Genomic DNA, 19,438 nt, shown 5'->3' with positions numbered 1-19,438 from the left:
ATCCAAGGCCCTAAAGGAGCCTTCCACATCCATCAAAGCTTTACTTGCACATCCACTAATATCATTTATTGTATCCATTGCTCCCGATGTGGTCTCCTCTATTGGGGAGACTGGACGCCTCCTCGCTGAGCGTTTTAGGGAACATCTCTGGGACACCCACACCAATCAACCACACTGCCCTGTGTCCCAACATTTCAACTCCCCCTCCCACTCTGCCAAGGACATGCAGGTCCTGGGCCTCCTTCACCGCCACTCCCTCACCACCAGACGCCTGGAGGAAGAACGCCTCATCTTTCACCTCGGAACACTTCAACCCCAGGGCATCAATGTGGACTTCAGCAGTTTCCTCATTTCCCCTTCCCCCGCCTCACCCCAGCTCCAAACTTCCAGCTCAGCACTGTCCCCATGACTTGTCCTACCTGCCTATCTTCTCACGGACAAAATAGCTCACTTTTGTGCCTATGTTCTGGCTTTAAAATTATGAAAGAGTTTGATAGGGTAGACTTTAAGATGCTTCCAATTATGCAGGAGTCCAAAATTAGCAGTCATAAATCTGAATATAGGGAGTCCTTAATCCAATTGTAAAGTCAGGAGAAATGTTACCAGAAAAAGAATAAAATGTGGGATTTGGTACCAGAGGAAGTAGCGAAGGAGAATTTTAAAGATGTATTTAAAAGGAAGCTGTGTAGGAACTTGAAAAAATAGGTCTTGATAATGGGATTAAGTGAAGCTGACTGGGAGCAGGCAGATATTGACCATATCATTATTGTCTCTATGCTGTGACTTCTGCGTAATTCAATAAAGATCCATAACATGTGAAAGTACATTAGACAGATTTCAGAAATTTCCCTCTCCCAAACGGAGATCAGGTGCAAATCTTAGATGAATAAAAAATTATGGAGGACAAAGAAAAAATGCAGAGGAGATAGAAGGGATTGCTATAAATATTTTCCACGATAAATATTTTATTCCTGTGTGCATTAAAAGTCTGTAATGATACAAAATATTGGAAATAAATCCCAGTCAATTGTATTAAAAAGACATGTCCAGGCATCCATGAATGACAAGATTACTTCATGATATTGAGCAAAACTGAACCCATGTTGCAGTCTACACAAGAACTTTGAAAACCTGGCATACATTTCTTCGTGCATGGTACTACTCTCGCACCCATAGGTTGCAAGCTCAAAAGCAAATATCTAAAAACAAAATGATACAGCATTTACTGAATCTGATAATTTGTGCCATAAAATAACAACAAAAACTACTGGAATAACATATAAATCCAAATGATTCATTAATATTTATTCACGCAATGAAATCTGTCCCCCTCCATGTGAAACCATGTGGTTGACTCTTAAGGCCCAGAGGTCAATGAGGAATATGCAATACTACCTTTTGTCAGTGTTGCCAAAACAAAATCAGGTACGCAAATCTCAGGAATTGAAAAGCTACTTCGTCATGAATTACGACTGTCTGCTGATCGCATTTTCAAAAATGGTTTTATGATTATGCGGCGGATGATTTGTTAATGAATGGTTGACAGAGTTTTCTTTGCATCACAGGCAGGAGTTTTGTTTTCGGAGTCAGTACCCTGATGCTGGGAGGATTTCTGATTCTTGACCCCATGCTCTGTCGGTGCGAAATCTCTGGCCTGATCTTCAGAGGAATGGCCAAGTAGGGCTGGCCTGAGGACACACCTATACCCAATTCAGGATAGAGAGTGGGTTTCTAATGCTAGAGGGTCAATAGGTGGCCCAATTAGCTGTCCATTGTCTGAGGTGATATGCAAGTAAGGGAGTGTGAGAGGACACCTCGTGACAGATGCATCATAGGAAAAGTGGGTTAGAAAGTCTCAAATGAAAGCAGTAATAGCTATCAAGCTACCATTGTGCCAACTGGATGATCCTTTCTGTAGTCCAATACCCTTGGCAAGTGTGAAGTTAAGGGTACAAAATGGGACAACATGGAGACGTGTACCCTTGCTAGTTTGCTACCATGATGTCACCTCCTCAATGCTGGGGCATGTTTCATCCTTTGAGAATGGCCCATAACCTGATTGGATTCCAGTTACCATCTTTTTTCCATTATCCTGGACAACAATAGCTTGGAGGCTGGGAACGTATTGGTTACCTATCACGTTCCTTTCCGACATTAATGCTCATGAATTCTCATCTCTGGTCTACCTCCAACGGTGATCTAAAATTCTTCCTTTAAAGTGTATCTAAATTCTATCATGCAACTCGCAAAATTCCACTTTAAACCTGTCCAACAAGTATGCATATTACCTGCCCCAGATTTAATATTGGCAGCATATAGATAAATGCAGTAACAATAATGGACCATGTTAGCATACAAATGCCTCAGAACATTCTAACTAATTTCTTCCTCGGCTGTTGTGACAAAGATATTGACCTATCTAATTTGATTGAGTTAGCACCTCTTAAGACAGACAGGAATTTGATTAAACATAATAAGCATGTGTTTAATTGCATTACACAGTATTACCCAGATTATCAAAAACCTGCGTACAAAAAATGCATTGATCTTCCAAAAGCAAAGCTTATTAAGCCTCCAGAGATAGCTAAAAAGGCAATTTCACATCTTCATATCCCTAGTGAGATCCGATGTCACTCCTTCTATAGCCTAACAGATCTATAACAATGGACCAGTTTTACAAAGAGAACTGACAAAACAACCTTATAAGCAATTTTCTATAAAATCCTATGTAGATGCCACAATATTTCCAGAGATGATAATATTGAGCTTTGCATGACATGAAAGTAATAAAAACCCCTGCATGGAACCTAACTAAGCCCCTAAAATTGTTAGATCTTCAACTAATACAAAGAATTCCTCAATTCTTTCAAATGTACTCTGGTCTCAATACTGAAAACTCCTCCTTACAGCTTATTAACTAATACCACACAGCACTCTAAGCGCTAAGGTAATGAAAGCCTGAAGGAAGATGTAAAGTTTAAGGCTTAATAGAACTAATACTCGTTATAATTCTTGGACAAGAAATATCTTTATTCATCAAAAGATATAATAAACTCTGCACGTTTAGCAGCAATCTTTTTTTCACATTGAATGATTCTACATATTGTGAATTATACTGTACATTCCACATTGTAGTTTGATAGAATTAAAGAATAATAGAGAACAGAAGAAGCTATTTGTTGAAAAGTGTGACACTGGAAAATCACAGCAGGTCATGCAGCATCCAAGAACAGGAGAGTCAACGTTTCAGGCCCTTCATGAGGATGTGCGGTGGTTGGGGTGGGGATGGGGAGGGGTGGAGAGCGGGTGAATAAATAGGAGTGTGAGGGCGGGGCTGGAAGGGAGGTAGCTGGGAAGGCAATAGGTAGGCGCAGGTGGGGGTGATAGTAATAGGTCGCAGCAGAGGGTGGAGTGGATCGATGGGATGGAAGATGGACAGGCAGGACAGGTCAAGAGGGCAGTGCCGACTTGGAGGTTGGATCTGGGAGGGGAGATAATGAAATTAGTGAAGTCGACATTGATGCTGTGTGGTTGAAGAGTCCCAAGACAGAAGATGAGGCATTCTCCCTTCAGTTGTCGGGTGGCTTGGATTTGGCGGTGGAGGAGGACTTGCAAGCCCTCAGTGGAGTGGGGGGGGGGGGGAGTTGAAGAGGCTCTTTGGGCCATTGAGCCCATAGCACAAAAAATATATTAAACCTACACTAGAAGGCAAAAACTAAAAAAATGAACTTTGTAATGGAGAATTCAGATGTCCAGTTGGGAGTAAGATGTGCAGGTCCAACATTCATTGAGTTCTTATTGCTGTTACAATTTGTGATGATACTGTGGCTTTAAGAGGTGTTTTGTCCTGGTTTCTTTTAGAGAGAGATTGGAAGGGAGGTAGTGAGCATTCTGTGAGAAGATAAACAACTTGTGAGGCCTCAGGTTTTTTGAAGTTGGAACAATGGAAGCAGCCTGAATGGGTGTAGTCAAGCTCTCACAGAACCAGGATTTTTAGTTAGCTTTCAGCGGTTGCTGTTGGTGTCTCAACATGGTTGGAAGCTGCTGTAAATGTCTCCTGGATGCAACTCTCTCTGCGTTTTCTCTTGATATTTTTCCTTCTGGGTTGCTGGAGTTATCTGTGAGACAAACCTATTTTCTGAATTTTGCCAAGGGTTGTTTCTATGGGATGTTACAAAGTTGGACCAGTTAATTATTTGTAGTTACTCTATATACTATTCTGTTATGTTTTCCAATAGAGTTAAGTTACTCTAAGTTCTTTCTTTGCTGTATTTTAACTACAGTATTTGACTAAATTATGTTTTACTTAATGTCAAGTAATTTGACCAGTCGAATTGCATCTGGAACGTCCCCTTCACATCTGCCTTTAAAATAAGAAAACAATAAGGTCTAGGCTACCTTCTTAAAATATTTTAAGAGGTCTAATCTGGTTCATAACAAGCTGATATTGTTTTCTTACACCACAGATGTAGAATTACGCAGGAGTGCTTTAACAAAAGACACAGGCCTTAATTTCTGAAATTTATAAGTAACCAATTGAATCACAAAGATGTTTAATTTGTCTAAATTTGACCACTGTCTAAGTTAAAAAAAAACTCACAAGAAATTAAAATATATTTATTGCAGAGCTTTCCAGAGGTTTGAGATCATCCAGTCAGTTCTGTACCAAGCTACAATTTAACTACCGAAAATCTAATGCTGGCAGCCCAAAGACACCTGATTTCAATGTCTCACACAACAAAGTATCCAATCTATATTTTCCAAATGTTATATGAACTTATATAATCAATGTGTGAACACCAAAATGTTTCAATTTGTGTTGGAAAAATGAGTTCACTGTCTTTGACCTATCAAGGTCCAAATTTCCATTTTCCCAGTTGATGTTCCAAGCAAAAACTATGCGGTCTTTACAATAAGGACTAACAGCAGGTTTAGGTCACTTGCCTGTGGAAACTGTACCCCTATTCAAATGGATCAAGGTTAATCATTTACTTCTATGCCATTTTTTCCTGTATCTCTGTATCCTTTAATCTCTGTAGCATCCAGAAATCAATTGATTTCTGTCTTGTTCCTAATCAACAATTGAGTTTCCACAGCACTTTGGGGTAAAGAATTCACAAAGGTTCACCACCTCAAGTGAAGATCTTCCTTATCATCTCAATCTTAATTGGTCTGCCCCACTTTCTAAGACTATGTCTCTTGGTTCTATGCTGCCAAGAGGCAGAACATCTTACCTATATCCGCCTTGTCATCCACTGTACATATTTTCCATGTTGCAATGAGCTCAACTATTGGTTTGTAAAATCCTATGGAATACAAGCTCAAGTTTCTCAAATCTCTCCCCACAAAATAATGCAACAATCCCCCGGACTATACTGGTCAACCTCGAATGTACACTCTCTATGCAAGTACACACTTCCTAAGGCAAGGAAACCAAAACTGTACACAGTGCTCCATGCAATTGCAGCAAGACACCATGTGACACCTTTACTCTTGCACTCAAATTCCTTGAAAATAATGACCAAATTACTGTTTGCATTTCTAATTGCTTGCTACATCTGCATACTAGCTTTCATTGTTTCATGAACAAGGTCAGCCATATGACTTTGGATACACAGACTTGCCAATTTTTCACCATTTAAAGTATACTTTGCCTAACTTCTTTTTCTGCCACATTCATTCACATTATATTCCAATTGCCATGTTCTTGCCTAAAAGATTAGATTTTCCAAATCTTCTTGAAGTCTCTTAGGATGGTCCTCAAAACTGGCATTCCCACCATATTTTGTGTCATCAGTAAATTTGGAATATTATACCCTGATATTTTCTGATCAACCCACTCAGAGATGTTATTATACACTTTGGGAGTGGTTGGGACTTGAGTCCAGACTGCCTGGCTCAGAGGTAGGGACACCACCACTGCACCACCCTGGTCCCACAGCAAAATCAGTTACTTAGATTGTTAACAGCTGTAGTTCAAGCACAGATACTAACCCACACTTCTGTCCCAGTCATAGCATACATAGTAGGAATGGCCCATTTAATCATACAATCTATCTTCTGTCTGTTAACCAGTTCTCAGTCCATGCCAGTATATCCCTCCCAAACTATGTGTTCCAAGCTTATTTACTAACATTTTATGTGAGACCTTATTGAGATGTCTAAAAATCCAAATATGCCACATCCTTGGTTAACAATCATAGAATCCTCTTAAAATATTTCCAACAGGTTATGTCAAACCCTCTCATAAATTACTGTTGACTTTGCCCAAACATATTATTTTTTTCTAATTGTCTAATTAACACAGTCAGCATGAGAGACTCTAATATTTTCCAACTATTCACATAAAACTAACAAGTCTGTGGTTCTCAGTTTTCTCACTCCCACCTTTGCTAAATATTACCCTGGAGGAATATTTCCTGAATCCTAGGAACTTTGAAAGAGAACTACCAATGCACCCATTATTTCTATGACCTCTTCTGTCAATACTCTGAGATGTACCTTACCTGGTCCAGATTATTTGTGACCTTCAAATGCAATTACATTTATGAGTACCACCTCATTCATTACACTAATTTCTTTCAGTTTCACAGTTTAATGTGTCATTTTGTTGCCTAGCCTTTTTTTCACCTTCACTTGAGTGATGCTGGGCATTCATTGCCTGTCCCTAGTTGTCCTTGACAAAGTGGTGATGAGCTGCCTTTTTGAACTGTTGCAGTCCATGTGCTCTAGGTAGACTCACAACCCCCTTAAGAAGAAAATTCCAGGATTTTGACCCAGTGACCCTGAAGAGATGGCAGTATGTTTTTAACTCAGAATGGTGAATGACTTGGAGGGGAACTTGAAGGTGGTCGTGTTCCCATGTATTATGTAGCTATTGTCCTCCGAGATGGCAGTAGTCATGGGTTTGGAAGCTGCTGTTGAAGGATCTTTCTGCAATAGACCTTGTGAATAGTGCACACTGCTGTTACTAAGCCTTACTTGTGGTGAGTGCATGTTTGTGAATGTGGTGCCAATCAAGTCGGTTATTTTGGCCTGGAAGCCCTCAAGTTTCTTGAGTGAGGTTGGAGCTGCACTCATCCAGACTGGTGGGGAGTATTCCAACACACATCCTGTTTGTATCTTGTGAATAGTGGACAGGCTTTGGGGTGTGGGGAAGGGAGTTACTCCCTGCAGTATTCCTTGCCTCTGACCTTCTCTTGAAGCTATTTTGTTTATATGGCTAATGCATATTTCTGGTCAATGGCAATCTCCAGGATGTTGATAATGGGTGTTCAGTGATTGCAACGCTATTGAATGTGAAGGGGCAGTGGTTAGATTGTCTCTTATTGGAGGTGGTCATTGCCTGGCATTTGTGTGGTGTGACTGTTAACACAGCACAAGTATGCATTTCGCTGAGGTATTTCATCAGGAGTGAGCCCCTTCATGCAAGAGGTCAATGTGTGAGAGAAAACTAAAACAAACATCATTTTCTACAAACCTTGGGTCAGGAGATTTGATAGAAATTAGGCTTAATTGAAGCAAATGCCAGATAAAAATTGTTAAGGACTGTTGGACAGCAAATGTTAGGACAATAAGAAGAGCTCCAAGGAGCAGTCATTGGAAGACAAACTGAGAATGAGACAAAAAAGCAACTTGGAATTAATTGGTGCATGTGGAGCAAAGTAAAATGAAACTATTGAAGATCAATGACTAAATGAAATGGTCCAGCATCACATAGGGAATGAAAAAGAAAGTGGAGAAACCTAAAGCAAATTGACAGGGAAAATTAGGAAAACGCATAACATAACAAAAGGGAATGTGGTTGATAGCTAAATGAGAGATCCATATTTATGTTTAAATAAGCAGGCAGAGTTATGTAACAGATGAATTATTTCTGGAATGAGTTGAGTTAAAAGATCAGGGGAGGAATAAAATAAAATGGAAGATTGATAAATAAATGCTTCACAAGTGAAAACCATGACCAAATTGCTATTCAGCCAAGTTTGCAAAGAAATCTGTGAGATGATTCTAACAAAGGAAGCAGAAGAATAGCTTTTCTAAAGTGCATGATATAAGGAATTAGAGAAAAACCAAGGGAGGCTAAGACCTCCAGTTTGTGAGCCGAAGGAAAGGTGAATAGTTTTTACAGACAAAAGAAGCGGAGATGTGAATCATGAAATTGTAGACCAGTTAGTCCAGCACAGATAAAAGGAAAGTTTATCTAACCAAACCAATCCTTTCTTTTCTAAATTGGGGAAGGACCACAGGAGATTTCAGCACAATGTCGAAACAGTCAGCCGTACCTCTCAAATCTGTTCACTGCTCTTTGAGGTCATAACTATATTAGCAGCTAATACAATTCACCGTATTGGGAATGTAAATAGCAATGCAAATACCTCAATAAATTTAGATGGGTTAGGTTATAACAAATTTATTTAATAGTGCTTGAAAATAAAACAATTCAGGCAGCATGCAAAGTCTGTGTACAAAAGATGGATGGTAAAAACAAGGACTGCAGATGCTGGAAACCAGATTCTAGATTAGAGTGGTGCTGGAAAAGCACAGCAAATCAGGCAGCATCCGAGGAGCATGAAAATCGATGTTCATCAGGATTCCTGATTAAGGGTGTTTTGCCCGAAACATTGATTTTCCTGCTCCTCGGATACTGCCTGACCTGCTGTGCTTTTCCAGCACCACTCTAATCTATACAAAAGGTGGATGTCTCTTTGGAGATATAGAAGGTGTAAAATTGTTGGACTAGCAAGCCCAACAAAGATAACAGGTGGAAGGTAAAATATTGATGATTTTGTTTACCTTGAGCCTTGCGTTGAGCACTTGAGCAACCCTTAACCTGAGATTAGAGTCAAAAGTTCCAAACTCAATTTCAGCTTTACACATCTAAAGCTGAACATCAGAAACACATCCTGCAACTGTTTTGAGTCTTCTCCCTTTCTGTTCTAGCCCTTCATTTGTTAGCATAAGCCAGTAATGTATGCCAAATTATACCCAAACCACTTCATGTAGAACCAAGAGGATTGTAGAAGTTTACATGCTATAAGGAGCCACTTGAGACTCCCTTCACTAAGAAATCCGAAATTAATGTTGCTATTCTGCTCCCTCATCACTTCCACAAGAGACTTTCACTCCACGAGATGATTATTGCACTAACCTGTTACATTGCTCAGTTATTTATAGCCAAAGTAATTCACAAGTCACATTTACATTATCACAGAACTCAGTGAGAGACATATCTTTCCAAAGCTTCTTTTTACCTTGAACTCATTAGAACCAAAGCAAGAAAGTCAAATTTTATGCATTCACAATAATTTATACTAACAGAGGAAAGTGTGTGAAAGGGTTGGAAAATTGACTAAAATTAACTGAGGTGTAACCATGGAGTAAGCAATGGAGCATTATCATCTCTCTGAACTCATGGATAATTTACCAACAATTCAAAGGTTTTGAACATGTTCTCTTTGTTTCCAGAGGAGTGGCCCTACATATAAATAAATACTGCTTCTACCAAGTGGAAATGAATTAAGTTATGAGCTTAAATTATTATATTAGAATGATTGTTAATACAGCTACTAGCACACTCAGGATTTAAATGTTCATTTGGAATCACAGAACTTGAGTATTGCTGCGCAAGGACATATTTTAATGAAGCTTTGCATCTTGTATTCATCAGGATAACTCACAAGAATGTCATTTTAACAACATGTCCGACATTTATACTGCAGAAAAAGAGAGTGCCGATCAGTTGGCAAATGGACTCTGATTGGTAGAAGTATTGTCTTGGAGAATGCCATAATCATGATGATTGACAGCTAATGGCTTGGCTGTGTTAAACTTTAAACCACACAACTTGACACTGATTGGTTCAGGCATTGTCCCGAAAAATTAACTTGAGAATGGCTGCCATCTATGTTGTTGAATTGGAACAGGCACAGTGCATGTACTTGTTCTTTCTGCCTGCAGACAGTACAGCCAAATATATAGGTACAGTGTCCAATGCACACAAGTGAGCCACATTGTGAGCCTGAAACATGTTGTCAGTGTAATTTTTCATACACACAGGATTAGGTAGCAAGTTCCTTGCAGCATTTGCAACAGGCCCAAGTAACCCATGCTTGCAAAGGTTGCTACACAGTGTCCAACATGAGATGTGATTTTGCAATTAAGCAACATTTGCTAGATTTACCACTGCAACACCTCTGCCAATTGGATTTCATTCATTAACTAATCAGCCCTCTCCTTTCATGTTGGACAAACGTTAATTTTCTTGCAAATTGTCTTGAAAAGATGCAAGATGAGAAGTTTTGTCAGACTGTATCAGTTTTTGACACATGATTGCTTAACAAGTGCTGCCCAGTTGAGGAATCACAACCAACAGAAGCCATTTTGTTCAGAGCTTTTGTTCAGAGTACTGTTTAATTCTCTGCCAATAATGAAAAACTGATGTTTGGTTTGATCATCTAATTGTTTGGGCGGCTGGGCCATGCACTTGGCATCTCATTTTAGGGCAGCACGGTGGCACAGTGGTTAGCACTGCTGCCTCACAGCGCCAGAGACCCGGGTTCAATTCCCGCCTCAGGTGACTGACTGTGTGGAGTTTGCACATTCTCCCCGTGTCTGCGTGGGTTTCCTCCGGGTGCTCCGGTTTCCTCCCACAGTCCAAAGATGTGCAGGTCAGGTGGATTGGCCGGGCTGGATTGCCCGTAGTGTTGGGTAAAAGGGGTGAGTGTAGGGGAATGGGTGGGTTGCGCTTCGGCGGGTCGGTGTGGACTTGTTGGGCCGGGGGGCCTGTTTCCACACTGTAAGTAATCTAATCTAATCTCATTAGTACTAGATTCCTGATGAAGTGCTTTTGCCCGAAACGTTGATTTTACTGCTCCTCGGATGCTGCCTAAACTGCTGTGCTTTTCCAGCACCACTCTAATCTAGACTCTGGTTTCCAGCATCTGCAGCCATTGTTTTTACCTATCTGATTAGCACTGAGACTCAAACACAAAATTGCACACTTGTGAGGTAGACATAAACATCCTGTGGCTGGTAAATACCTCTTGCATAGATATTGCATAGTAGTGGCATGATTCAGTTTATTTAATGTTGGACAAACATTAAATCAATAGGTTTCTGTTGCTTTCTCCGTGGTAATGCCTTGACCAATCACAATTGACTTGCCAGCTGATCAGCACCCTTTCCTTTTGTTGTGATTGCATGAAATTTGGAATTCTTGCATTTGCTTAAATTTGTGCAAGACAAAAATGTTTGGCAATGATACCCTTTTCAATAATATTCATGTGCTGTGCATTAAAATGAATGACTGCATGAATATTACATTTAAAGGGTATTGGTGCATGATAAAAATACTCAAAAAATTATTAATCTAATTTATAATACCAATAGAAACTGTAAACCCATAATCCATCCACCAAATGGAAGCAGCAATTCTTAAAAGAAAGTTTAATTTGCTAAGGAAAGCAGTACCAAACTGTTTAGAAATATAGAATGTAGAAACACAAGTGCCTCCTCTACTATTCAATATGACCATGGTTGAACATTTATCTCAATAACCTGCTCCTACTTTCTCCCATATCCTTGGAGCTATTTAGTCCTATGAACTATACCTACATTTTTCTTGCAGATCTTTAATGGCTTGGCCTCAATAGTTTTCAGTAGCAGAGAATTCTCTAGGCTCACCACTCTGTGGGTGAAGAAATTTCTCCTCATCTCTGTCTTAAATGGCCTACCTTTTAATTTTGAATGTGATTCCTGGTTCTGGATTCCTCAGTCATTGAGAACATTCTTCCTGTATGTACCATATCTAATCCTGTTAGAATTTTATAGATTTCTATGAAGTCTCCCCTCATTCTTCAAAACCCTATTGAACATTTTCCTAAACAATCCAGTCTCTCTATATACATTAGTCGCTGCATCCCAGGAATCAGTCTAATAAATCTTCTTTGCACTCCTTCCATAGCCAGAATATCCTGCAAGATGAGAAGTGGAATCAAGGGTTATGGAGATAAGGCAGGAACAGGATACTGATTAAGGATGATCAGCCATGATCATATTGAATGGTGATGCAGGCTCGAAGGGCAAAATGGCCTACTCCTGCACCTATTGTCTATTATCTATTGTCTATTGTCTATTGTATTATCCTTCCTCAGATAAGGAAACAAAAACTGCATACAATACTCCAGGTATGGTCTTACCAATGCCCCTGCACAGTTGCAGGAAGACATCCCTACTCCTGTACATCAATCATCTTGCAATGAAGTCTAACATATCATTTGCCTTCTTCACCACCTGCTGCACCTGCATGCTTACTTGCAGTGACATATGTATGAGAACACCCAGGTCTCGTTACACAACTCCCTTTTCCAATCTATCACCAAACAGATAGTAATCTGTGTGCCTGCTTTTGCAACCAAAGTGGATAATCTCACATTTATCCACAATATACTGCATCTGCTATGTATTTGTTCACTTGCTCAACTTGTCCAAATCACAATGAAACTTCTCTCCTCAAAGTATTCCCTCCCTCCCAACTTTGTGTCATCTGCAAACTTGGAGATAGGACATGTAGAGTCCTTATCTAAATTATTGGATTATATTGTGAATTGCTGAGATCCAAGTACTGATCCCTATGGTGCTCGACTTGTCACTGCCCACCACTCATGTTCTTTGTTTCCTCTCTTCCAACCAGTTCTTAATCAATGTCAGTAACCTCAATCACATGTGCTTTAATTTTACATGCTAATCTCTTACATGGGAGATTATCAAAACCTTCTGAAAATCCAAGTAAACAACATCCACTGGCTCCCCCTTATCCATTTGACTCATTACGTCATCCGAAGGTTCCAGCAGATTTATCAAATTCCCCTTTGTAAATCCATGCTGACTTTGTCAGATATTTTCAAAGATTACCAAGTGTTCTGTGAGTACATCTTTAAACATGAGCTCCAGCATTTTTCTCATGACTGATGTCAAGCTGACAGGTCTATAATGTATTCTTATTGCTCTGCCTCCTTTACATAGTGGAGTTTCATTAGCTTCTCTCCAATCTATAGGAGTCTATAGAATTTTGGAAGATTACCATTATTAAATCGGCTATTTTGAGGGCCATTTCCTGAAATGCTCTGGGATGAAGCCTATCAAGCACTAGGGATTTATCTGTCCTTAATCCTCATTAGTTTCCCCAAAAGTGTTTCTTTACTAATTAACATCATTCATTCCTCCTTCTCATTAGGATTTGCATTTCCCTACATTATTGGGATATTATTTGTACCTTTCCTTGTGAAGACAGACCGTTGAAGGGATATTTTTTCTCTGCTTAATCTCGCATCATTAGTTCAGAAGTGAGGATGTTTGTTATTGATTGCACATTGTTCAGCACCATTCACAGCACCTCAGATGCTGAAGCAGTCCATATCTAAATGTCACATGACCTGGACAACATTCAGCCTTGGGCTGATAAGTAGCAGGTAACATTTGAACTACATAAGTCAGGCAATGACCATCTTGAACAAGAGAAATTTCTAAATCAACCACTGTCAATAATCTGGGGATTACCATTGATCAGGTAATGAACTGAACCATCCAAACCAAGATTGTAACTGCAAAAGTAGTCTGAGAATGACGATTTTGCAGTAAAAAACTCATCTGGTGTCTTAGAGCTTGTTTATCATCTGCAAGGCAGAAGTCAGGAGCGTGATGGAAATTTGCCCACTGCCGGACTGAGCATGACTCTGAGAAATCTTACACACTCCAGAAGCTTAAGACCATCTTCAAAGCAGGCTGCAAGATTGGCACCCCATATGACACATTTTACATTCACTCCCTCCACCACTGAAGTACAGTGGCAGCATTTTGTACCATCTACAAGATGCATTGCAATGACACACCAAGACTCTTAGACAGCATTTGCCACACCCACAGCTTCTACTGGATAGAAAGTCACGGAGAGCAGATAAATGGGAAGAACAACATCTTTAACTTCCCTCAAAGCCATAACCATCCTGACTTGGAACTATACCATCATTCCTTCACCATTACCGTGTCAAAATCCTCGAACTCGCTCACTAATAGCAATGTTGGTGTACCTACATCACATAGAATGTAGTGATTCAAAAGGCAGTGAAACCACCACCTTCGCAAGTACTTTTAAGATAGGAAATAATGCTGTCCTATTCAATGATGCCCATATCCTGTGAATGATTTGAGAAAAGCTATTTTCAAAATTAGCATCAACATAAAGAGGTTAAACACTGGATTCGCAAAAAAAAAAGCCCCTGGTACATTGTCGGAAACAATGTAAAGTGAATTAAATATTTCAAATGACACAGCATTGTCACTGATGTCCAAGGTGCTGATTGCAGCAATTAGTTGGCCAAGTTTGGTTTTGTCCATCGTGTACCATCAAATGGTACAGCAACTTGCATTTCTAAAGCAAAATATAAGTGTAAAATAAAGTTCTTCACAGAGGCATAACCAAAACAAAGAATTACAAATGCAGCTAGAGAACCACAGAATTATTTTTGGCTCATAAAATGGTACATATATGAAATTTATAGATTTATTCATTAATTCTTTTCAAATTGTGCTCGATCGATAGTTGATCAGGGCAATGTTTGAAACTTAAAAGTACATGTAGTTACACTGATTACCCAGCTCTACGAGACATAATGCCATTGGGATTGTGAAATGTATCTTTGGAATTCAGTCAGTTAGATTTGAAGAATGCATTAAAATGATGAACTGATAACCTTAGGAATTTCAAACATATGTTAAAGATTTTAATCAAATTTGGACATGAGCTTTTTCTTCTGAGAAGTTTACTGAATAATCAGAAATAGCATGCCATGAATAAAATTTAAGCAATTCTACAGAAGTAAACCCTTGCCAACTCTTATAGGTGCGCCATCGAGAGCATTCTGTCTGGATGCATCACTACCTGGTATGACAACTGTACCATTCAAAATCAGAGACAATTACAAGAGAGTGGTGAATTCGGCCCAGACAATCACAAAGGCCAACCTCCCATCTGTAGAATCCATCTACCAGGCCCACTGTCAAGGAAAGGATGCCAGCATTCTCAAAGATCCATCCCACCTTGGCAATGTTTTTCTCCAATCTCTACCAACGGGGAAAAGTTACAGGAGCGTGAACCCACACAGCAGCCAGTTTCATAACAGTTTCTACCTTACTGTTGTTAGAATACTGAGTGGACTCATAAACTCTTAACGTTCGCCTGTACCTGTGCTTTTGGTTTTTGCTGCTGTTTACCTATTATTTACTATCTATGCAACTTAACTATGTGATCTGCCTGTATTGCTCGCAAGACAAAGCTTATCACTGTGCCTCCATACACATGACAATAAATTCAATTCAATTCAATGCAATTAAATGCTAGATTTTGTTTCTGTTCTCATGGAATATCATCAATACCCCACATAATAAGGTCAGGAGCAGTCACCATCTCTTCATTACAGACACCAAAACCAGACCTTTGTAAACTCCACATCAAATGGTAATTCATTATAACAAATGTTCAAATCCAAATGAAGTATTTACAGAGAATAATGGATGCCAGTGATTGATGAAGTGAAGCAGGAACTGCATCTTGAACAGCTCGGATGAGTTCATGAGAACAATATTTAATCTTCTACATGTAGCAAAATAAAGTAGTACAGATGCTGGAAATGTGAAATTAAGATAAAGAATGCAAGAAATACTTTGCACCTCTGGCAGCATCTGTGGAGAGAAATGGTTCAGGTCTGTAGCTCCTTCCAACAAAAGGTCATCAATCTGAAATGTTAAATTTGTTTCTCTCTCCACAAATGCTGCCAGACCAACTGAGTATTTCCAGCACATTTTATTTTAACTGCTATTCATTTCATCCCTCAATCCAAAGATGTGCTGGTCAGCTGAATTGGTCAAGCTAAATTGCCCATAGCATTAGGTGCATTAGTCAGCGGTAAATATAGGGTAGGGGAATAGATCTGGGTGGGTTACTCTTCAGAGGGTCGGTGTGGACTTGTTGGGCCATGAGGCCTGTTTCCATACTGTAAGGAATTGAATCTAATCTAATCTCAATTAGTGACTATGCTTTCAGTTTGTGAGAATTAGGGCCACACACTCTACAAATTCCTTTTCATCTCCCTGTTCTCTGCTAAGTCCTCCCTCCAGACCCAGTCTTTTGACTAAGCATTTAGTTAACCTTCTTAATGCCCCTTCCTTTGTTTATGTATCTAATCATTTCCATTCACCTCCGCGAAGCTCCACAGGACTGTTTTCCTTCCCTGCAGTAAAAGGCACTTTTTGAAAGTAAGCCATTGCTGTTAAATTGCTCACAGATAGTTTGGGATCCAGAGCACGTCATAAATCCCCAATTCATGTCCTTGAGATAGGGCAAGTTATCAAAGCCAGAAGAACCAGCAGGAAGTAACACTTTGAATTGTGACAGTCGAAGTAAAATCCCACAAGTATGATAAATAAATTCAATCTGCAAAACTTTTGATCAATGGACAAATAAAATCAAGTAACTGGATATCTAAAATTAAAATTGTTGACTGGTATCTAATTGATGTGCACATATAACCTATGAATGTTAGAATGATAATGGACACTTGAGGCCTAATTAAGTTATAGACTTGGATCTAATCGTGTTATTTTGATTGAACATTAGGCCAGAAATTGTTAAGTGCTGCAGAATTAGAGTTATTTTTTTCTGTCTTATCTGCAACCTTTATTCACATCCAGTGAGACTGCTTGACTGCTGAAAATGTCTGCCCTATAATCTCGATGAAAATAGGAATATGAAATATGATACTTGAAAACTATAATAAGGAGTAAGATAATTCAGCCATTTCATGCCAGTATGTTCTGACCAAGAGTCAGAATGTTAGAAACCCCCAATTGCCAACCTCCAAGATTCTTTAACCATTAAGTGACTAGCAATTCGCAGCAGGAATGACAACATTTAGATCACAGCTATAAGCAGGACTGATCAAATCAAATAAAGTTTTGCTTTAAGATGAATGGTTTAATGCACCTGTCATTATAAATGTTATCAGATTATCAGAAAATTATATCTCTGAACATGCAGTGATGCCATGAAAGAACTATTAGTACACATATTAATCACCAATAATCATAATGTTTAACATCTATTAACTCTGAAACATTTAACTAGCAAAGTAATTATGTCTATAGAATAAAAAAGTAACTTAATTAGGACATTCTTATTTGGTTTCTTTTGAGAAACTGCAAAGACTATTTGGTTTTATGGTGCTTGCATTTGTTAGTATCCTATATGTCATGACTGGAACATTACAGAACAATACATTAAGTAAGTCACTGCCAGCAACAACATAAGAGATTGACTCGTTCCTAGGTCTCCAGGATATTCGAGTTTGAGGTAGAATCCAATCTAATGGGAGGGACTGGATAATTTGTGTATGGAGTCGAACATGTGCCTGGAGCAGGATGCCACCTGGAATGTATAAGACAGGTATTCAGATGGTGTAAGTTTAAAATAATGTATACCTGGCATAGAGCTGCAGGCTGAAATTCAATTCACAGGTGGGCATTACACATGTTGCAGTCAGGGGCTGGCATCAATTCAACAAACCGGAAGACAGAAGCTCAATTTAAAACAAAATCCAGGCTTTCAATTATGGTCTCAAATCAGGTTTATCACCATTCTACATTTTGTGAATTCTACCAGCATCCTTAAGCTGTTTTGGGTTTGCTTTCTTGTGTCATTAGATGCTATCAGCACTTTTTGAAACCAATCATGTATTTGTATTTTAAAAACGTACGTTTGCTTGAAGAACGTTTCGGTTATTGTTGCAGATTTATTGCGATAATCTACAATTAAGGACTGATATGTGATAGGTCCAGTGAAGTTGTGTGAACATATAATGTGCAGTTGTCAATTATAATTTTCAACTGCAATGATTGTTCGTGGTTCATTCTTGCCTTATCTACTACAGATAACGACCATCCGAGGAACACTTTCTGTCACTACACGTCTGTAACATAAACGAAGATGTCTTTTTTTTTAACCCCTTTTCTTGAGTCTGCACAGTTGGCAACAATACATACTGTATAACGTGCGTCTGTGATTAATCAACGGGCCTTTGGCGGCGTAGGGGCTGCAGATCCCAATCCCCTCATCAGGGGGAGATGTGAGCACACGGACTGTAGCGTTGGACCTAATAAACACGACTCTTCACAAACCGATTCTTAAAGGGAACACGCAGTGTAAGTAGCCAGCATCATTGGTGGTTTCACTAGGGATGGATGGCTGTTTCAAACGATTTTACTGGCGTCGTGGGCCGGTGTTAAAGGCACACTTTAAGCAAAACAAGAGCAATAAGAAAAGATTGGAGAGTGATTCCAAAAATAAACCAACTCGAAACAGATTCAGAAGCTCTAGCTAGTATCCTGAACGCTGTTTTCATCTCCATGCTGCCTGACTTGGTAAGCACTTGCTTTCCTCCCCCCCTCCCCAAAGCTCTGGCGCAGTTTGTCCGCCCCGGGGCCACTCTTACCTGTAGATTTTGTATCTGGTAGTAAATCCCTGGCGGTATCTGTCTAGGAAATTGGAATAGTCCCGTGCCCGGTGGAAAGGCCCCTTGTCTGAGAGTAGCCAGTCGAGAGGGCTGGTGGCATGTTGGTGTTGGTGATGACAGGAGAGTACTAGAAGTGCCCAGCAGTGGAGGGTTAAAGCCAGCCTGTCCCATAGGAACAGCAAGGAGACGAGATCAACAAGCCGCCAGTTCATCCTTCCATCTGGGACTCTTCCTCTTCATTCTCCATTCACTCTCTCAAGACCTGTTCCAGTTTAAAAAGAAAGACCATTAAGAACGAGGACATCCTCTTTTCTTTAATCATAAATCTCCCCCAGCAGGGGAGGAGAAGAGCTGAAACATGGCCAGAGATTGCTGGCGAAACTCAGCAGATCTGGCCGTGTCTACGAGGAGAGAAGACAGAGTGAGTGTTTCCAGTCAGTAGAACCGGGGAGGAGCTTGATCTTCGGGATTGGCATAGCGCGAGAGGGGGAAAAAAAAATAGAAACTTTGTGCTTTCTGCATGGTGCAGAATGGATTTGTCAGGTACGGTGAGCAGGAGTGAGGTGATTACAACGTGCCCCATGACCTCCCCAGAGTCAGGCAGGTCAATGCACACGCTCAGAGAGATATAATCACAAAACAAATCATCAGGATATATTCAATACAAAACATATACAAGCACACAGCCAGAGTATACTCCACACAGAACACAATCAGATACAGACCCCGAATATACTCAACATAAAGCTCCATCAGGCACATACTCACAATATACTCAACACAGACACAGCCAACACATACCCACAATACACTCCACACAAACAGACAACACATACCCACAATATACTCAACACAGACACAGCCAACACATA

The 19,438-nt window shown here is 39.7% G+C and overlaps 1 protein-coding gene across 3 annotated transcripts in view; it reads right to left on the bottom strand.

Annotated features, from left to right (window-relative positions):
- Positions 1 to 19,438, bottom strand: part of LOC122554654 (BMP/retinoic acid-inducible neural-specific protein 3-like) — a 177,075-nt gene that overhangs the window by 148,083 nt on the left and 9,554 nt on the right. For all 3 annotated transcript variants that reach the window (XM_043700019.1, XM_043700020.1, XM_043700021.1), the window contains one exon: positions 18,546 to 18,828. In XM_043700019.1, coding sequence (XP_043555954.1) covers positions 18,546 to 18,778 — 233 coding nt within the window. In that variant the 5' untranslated portion in view covers positions 18,779 to 18,828. The remainder of the gene's footprint in view (positions 1 to 18,545; positions 18,829 to 19,438) is intronic.

The sequence above is a fragment of the Chiloscyllium plagiosum genome, chromosome 11 (assembly GCF_004010195.1).
Source record: "Chiloscyllium plagiosum isolate BGI_BamShark_2017 chromosome 11, ASM401019v2, whole genome shotgun sequence".
NCBI lineage: Eukaryota > Metazoa > Chordata > Chondrichthyes > Orectolobiformes > Hemiscylliidae > Chiloscyllium > Chiloscyllium plagiosum.
The sequence above is the reverse complement of the archived record's forward strand: the minus strand, read 5'-3'. Positions and strand labels throughout refer to the sequence as shown.